At 41.3% G+C, this 6,453-nt stretch overlaps 1 protein-coding gene across 1 annotated transcript in view; it reads right to left on the reverse strand.

The window, feature by feature from the left end:
- Pde6d (phosphodiesterase 6D) overlaps positions 1 to 6,350 on the reverse strand; it is a 54,930-nt gene extending 48,580 nt beyond the window's left edge. Inside the window, exon 1 of the mRNA XM_015481547.2 lies at positions 6,124 to 6,350. Coding sequence (XP_015337033.1) covers positions 6,124 to 6,173 — 50 coding nt within the window. The 5' untranslated portion in view covers positions 6,174 to 6,350. The remainder of the gene's footprint in view (positions 1 to 6,123) is intronic.
- Positions 6,351 to 6,453: the final 103 nt, after the last annotated feature.

The raw sequence follows: 6,453 nt of genomic DNA on the forward strand, positions 1-6,453 counted from the left end.
TAATTATGTTATTGATATATAGGCAGCCATTTATATTCTGGATACTACATTAATATTTGGAGTATAGGTAAATAAATAAATGAGATCTGGGGTCACAGTTCAGTGGTGAAGTACTTGCCTAGCAGGTGTAAGGCCCTGTGTTCAATCCCCAGCATGGCTTTTAAAAAAAAAAAAAAAAAGCTAAATCACTACTGCATACCATCTATCAAAGCAAATTCCAGATAGATTAAGATAATGAAATTATAAAAGCATAATCCTTTCTGATGACAGACTGTTGGTTTCTTGATATTAATGTAATAAGATATGTATTTATGCCATTGAAAAAGTAATTCAAATAGGCAAAACAGTACATTATAGACTATATTAGAAAGCAACTATAAGAGTACTATGATGAATGTATGGCATTGAAACAATTCACAATAACCATTTTTGGAAATTATGAACATGATAAATTTATTAAGTGAAAAGGTAATTTACAAAACATTATTCTAGTTCCATTACTTATTTATTTATTTTTGGTACTGGGGATTGAAGCCAGGGGTGCTTAACTACTGAGCCACATTCCCAGCCCTTTTTATTTTTAGGAAAGATCTTGCTAAGTTGTATAGGGCCTGGCTAGGTTGCTAAGGCTGGCCTTGAACTTGGTGATTTTTCTGCCTCAGCCTTGGGATTTGCTGGGATTATAGGTGTGCACCCCCACATCTGGCTCTAGATCCATTTTTATAAAAGCAAATACAGCCAGATGCAGTGGTGCACACTTATAATTCTATCAGGAGGCTGAGGCAGGAGGATCAACATTCAAGGGCAGCCTGGGCAACTTAGTAAGACTCAGTCTCAAATGAAAATAAAAAGGGGTGGGAATGTAGCTTTATGGTAGAGTGCCCTGGGGTTCAATCCTCAGTACACCCTGACCCCCCAAAAAATAAGAAGGGAAGAAAAAGGCAAAAATCAAATATAATAAACACTAACCACACTGGAAGCCTACATTAAAATATTAATAAAGGTCATTCTAGGTGCTGGGGTTTATGATAGAAAAATTGAACATTACTTTAAAAAATACATTGTGCTTTGGAAGATATCCCTTCTAAATATAGATAAAGAAGGAACTGAGACTCATTTTCATATCCTTTCAAGTACAGAGGGCCCTATGCATAACAGTCACCCAATAGTCTTGTTTAATGAATGAAATGGGAAACTGTGGGACTCACAATCTCTATATCAGCTGCTTAAAATTATCAAACCCAAAACTCACAAAACAATCACATTTGTTTCCCAAGTAACATTTCATTCATAACTTTGATTTATAATTTAACAACAAGAGAGAAATTCGAGTCTTTGATGTGTACAAATTAAAAAGGAATGGGGTGGGATGGTCTGGAAGTGATATGAGAAAGAAATCTTACAAATATATTATTTTGGGGGGTACTGGGGTTTGAACCCAGGGGTACTCTACCACTGAGCTCTTTCTATTTTTTATTTTGAGACAGGATCTGGATAAATTGCCCAGGCTGGCCTCCAACTTGCCATCCTCCTGCCTTTGCCTCCTAAGTAGCTGGGATTACAAGCATGCACCACCACGTGTGGCAAAACATTTTATTTATTTATTTTTAAATGTTTATTTTTTAGTTGGACACAATATCTTTATTTTTATTTATATGTGGTGCTGAGGATCAAACCCAGGGCCTCACACATGCTGGGCAAGCACGCTTCCACTGAGCCACAACCCCAGCCCCAAATATTTTATTTTTGAAATAACTTAAGATACACACAAATACTGAATTATCTCAGACTATACCTGATTTATGCAATATGATATTCACACTCATTGAAGATCTACAGAGAAAGATTCTGTGTGAATAAAAGGAACACCAATATTTATATGGAGCTTATAATATGACTTTTTTTTTTTTTTCATACCGGGGATTGAACTCAGGGGCATTCAACCACTGAGTCAAATCCCCAGCCCTATTTTGTATTTTTTATTTAGAGACAGGGTCTCACTGAGTTGCTTAGTGCCTCACCATTGTTGAGTCTGGCTTTGAACTCATGATCCTCTTGTCTCAGCTGGGATTACAGGTGTGTACCACTGCACCCAGCAAAATATGACTTTAACACACATACTCTGTTTATGACATACCAATTCTTTCTATTATAAACTATACTAATTATACTATAAAGCTATAGTTAAACAAAATGCATGCTGGCATAAGACAAATAGATCAATGAAACAGAAATATTTATAATAAACCCATGTCTTGTGGAGATTTGGTTTATAACAAAGGCAGCATTTCAAAACAATGGGGAAAAGATGAAGTAACCACAGAATCAAATGAAAAATATTAATAAATTTGAAATAATAATTTTAAAATTCTGTTCAATGAAAAAAGGAGACAATTTGGGGCTGGAGTTGTAGCTCAGCGATAGAGTGCTCACCTAGCACATGTGAGGCCCTGGGTTCAATCCTCAGCACCACATAAAAATAAGTAAATAAAATAAAGGCATTGTGTCCAACTACACCTAAAAAATAAATATTTTTTTTAAAAAGGAGACCATTTTACATTGAGAAAAAGTACTTGCAACATAACAGGCAAATGACTGATATTAAAATATATAAAGAACGCCCACAGGGCTGGGGTTGTGGCTTAGCGGTAGAGCGCTTGCCTAGCATGTGCAAGGCCCTAGGTTCCATCTTCAGCACCAAATAAAAATAAATAAATACAGGTATTGTGTCCAACTACAACTAAAAAATAAATAAATAAAAAGAACACCCACAAAGCAACAAGAAAAATAAGTCAAATGGGCAAAAACAAAATTAACAAGAATTTCACAAAAGAAAATGAAATGACCAAATATGAGACTTGCAACTTCTCTAATAACAACAGTAATAATATTAGCCAACACATAATGCTTACTATGCATCAAGTGTTTTTCAAAATGCTTTAGGTATCAACTCATTTAATCTCACAACAGCCCCAGAGTCAGGTCCTAGTATCATCTCTATTTTATACATGAGGAAACTGAGGCAGAGGTTTAAGGAAATTGTGTAGGGACACACAACTAGGAGTGCAGACTAGAATTTTAATGCAGACAATACAGCTTCCTGACCTAGTTTTTTTTTTTTGGGGGGGGGTACTGCGGATTGAGACCAGACATACTCTACCACATTTTTACTTTGAGACAGGGTCTCATTGAATTGCCAAGGCTAGCCTCAAACTTGCAATCTCCTGCCTCAGCCTCTTGAATTGCTGGTATTAAAGGTATGCACCGTGTTGTAAACTCCAGTATAGTTTTTAACCACTATACCATACTCTCTAGGGATCCAGGAAAATACAAATTAAAGCAAAATACCATTTGTTGTCCAAATTTGCAAAAATTTAAGATTCACATAGGAAATGTGGAAAATTGAGGATTGTCAACATTGTTGGTGAGAGAACATAAGGGTATTTTCCCTTTTTTTAAAGTAACAAAAATGATTCTTACAGAAACAGACACCCACTAAGGTCTGGGGCTGTAGCTCAGTAGTGGACTGCCTACCATGTGTGAGGCACTGAGTTTGATCCTTAGCACCAAATAATAAATAAATAAATAAAATAAAGGAATGCTGCCCATCTACAACTACAAAAAGATATATATATATTTTTTAAAGAAACAGACACTCTGAAAGTTCACGTAAACCACATTTACCCAATAATGGGTGGACAATAATTGTGGTTTCTTACTAACACATTATTATTATTCCATGAAAGTAGGATCAAATCTTAAATGTTTCTGTTTGCCTCTTCTTTCTTAATCCTCAGACATCAACAAAGGCCACTGTATGATGGATGGGCACTCTCTTGTTCCCACACTTCTATATGCCTTGCTTCCCTTGTGCTTCAGGATTCAGTCAATTCAGGTCAAACTTTCTTGATGCACTAACACCATCATGAAATTGATTAATTCACATTTCTTTCTAGTGGGCTAACACAGTTCTGTTTTCTAGTGGACTAACAACAGGTCTGTTTTCTACTCTTTTTCATATTTGCCCCTTAGCGTCTTTCTGAACAGGTTCAAGAGCAAAGATGGAAGGTAAGAAGTTCAAACTTTCCTTTTTTTGTCATGTTCAAAAACCTTTTGTTGTTAGCAGTGTGGGGTGGCAGATGCCTGTAATTGTGCAGCTCAGGAGGCTGAGGGAGGAGGATCACAAGTTCAAAGCCAGTTTCAGCAACAGTGAGGTGCTAAGCAACTCAGTGAGATCCTGTCTCTAAATAAAATACAAAATAGGGCTAAGGATGTGGCTCACTGATTGAGTGCTCCTGAGTTCAATCCCTGGTAGCCCCCTCAAAAAAAAAAAATGTGTTGAAAACATTTCTTTTTTTTCAGTAATATATTACTTACAATTAGACAAAAATTTTGCTTCCGAAATTTCTCAATACTCCATAGTATCTAATTTACCATTTATAGCATAATAAATAATTATGTAAATAACTTAACAATATAAACAACTCAAATAATGTAAATAGCTTAAGGGAAAAATGAAATAAAATCATGCCATAGGGTGTGGGTTTTTTGTTTTGTTTTGTTTTGTTTTTTGGTACTGGGGATTGAGCCTAGGGGTGTTTTACTTTGGCTGACCTCGAACTTGGGATCCTCCTGCCTTGGCCTCCTGATTCACTGGGATTATAGGCTTGTGCCACCTTACCTGGCATGCCATAGCTTTCTAACACTTTGGTTATCCTTATCTACTTAAAGGTTCTGTTATGAAGAGAAATAGAAAAGATACATGGAACTATGAAAAAGTCAGTTACTAAACTTCACTACATTAAAGTACTGAAAGTTTATCACAAATATGACAGTCTATACAAAAATGATACAGCTTTCAGTTTTTCAAAAAAAAGTATAGTGGGTCAGTTTTCATTTGTAATATTTCATTTGTACATCCTGTGTACACTTTTGCATTGTATCCTAAAATTTACTACCAACTTGGTTTTTGACATGACAAAGCAGTTAAAATTTCCTGGGGAGGAAACAGGCAGTTCAGAGAATAGTGCTTTACTAAACCTTTGCGGGGAGGAACCCTAAAGGGATGACTGCATTTCACTAAGAGAGGAATTTAAGACCGGTCTATACTGTAGACATGGGATGTAAGAAGAGATTAAGGTCGGCGGGAGATCGTAAAATTGGAATACACAAGATCGTATTTTTCTGTCGGTATCTTAGGGTGACAGACTAACACTCCATTGAAAAACAAAACTTCCTTGCTATATGAAGGAGAAGCAGGTTGCAAAAGCGGCACAACAGGCCCGAGGCAATGATTTCCATATCCTAACACGTCCTACCTACCGGGTCTTCACCACGATCGAACAATTGCTGGACAGCTCCACCACAGCTAGCCGCAGCCACACCAATGCCAGCCCGAAGTTCCCTTTACCAGAAGTCTCAGTGCAAACCAGAGTACCTCAAGGCATCCCGCACACAAGCTCACCGTCCTGTCCTCACTCATCTCGCTGGAACGAAAACTGAGCTGAGAGAAGCAGTGACCACCCAACGTCTCTAAAGGCCGAGAGAGTTAATAATTTCTCTTTCCCCACTTTCCTCGGCTACTACAGCCCTGCGAGACGCCACAAGTGAGGAAAAGAAGTTGGGGAAACAGACGGGGTGGAGTAGGGTGGGGACTGACAGAGTTTAACGTAGCATTTTGCATCTGTCAAACACAAGGTCACTCGCTCAGAGTCACTTTTCCCTGCTCCCCCGTGGGCTTCCCGCCAAAGACGCTTCCAGTCTCCGAGGCCAGCCCGCCGCGCCCCCGAGGCCCCTCCCGGCTTCCTGGTCCCGGCCGGAGCTCCGAACCTAGATGGCCTGCTGGACGCCGGTCTCCGACGCCGGAGCCTCTGCAGCCCGTCCCGGGACTCCTCCGCCTCCACCCCCTGAGGCTCCCGTCACCGTCCCCTTCCTCCCGCAGGTTGCCCCTGCGCCCGCCGCCCGCGCCTGGTCCCACCGGGGCCCGGGACGCCGTTCCTTTCCTGGCGGCTCTCGCTGCCCTTGTTTTCGGGTGCCCACCGGGCGCCCCCGCCCCGGCAGGTCTCCTCAGGGAGCGGCCGCCTCCCAAGTCCTCCCGGCCCCGCCCCGCTCCCGGGCGGATACAGTTTGAAGCCTCTCAGGATCTCCCTGGCCCGCTCGTCCTTGGCTGACATGATGCGGCGGCCGCCGCCCGCGGCTCTCCCACACTAGCCGGCGGAGCCTCGCAGACCGTGCCAGGAGTCGAGGAAGGAGCCGCAGCCGGGCCTGGAGACCTCGGGCAAGCAGCGGCAGCGGCCAGACACTGACCGGCCTCTCCCTCCCCCTCGCTCCCGCTCCTGATCCCTTCTCCTTCCCTCTAGCCTCAGAGCGCCCGCCCCGCAGCCAATGGAAAACCCGTTTCGACGATTGGCATCCTGGCCAGCCAATAGAAATGTTCAGCGGCTTCGCAGGGGG

The sequence above is a fragment of the Marmota marmota genome, unplaced genomic scaffold (assembly GCF_001458135.2).
Source record: "Marmota marmota marmota unplaced genomic scaffold, marMar, whole genome shotgun sequence".
In the NCBI taxonomy this organism is placed as follows: domain Eukaryota; kingdom Metazoa; phylum Chordata; class Mammalia; order Rodentia; family Sciuridae; genus Marmota; species Marmota marmota.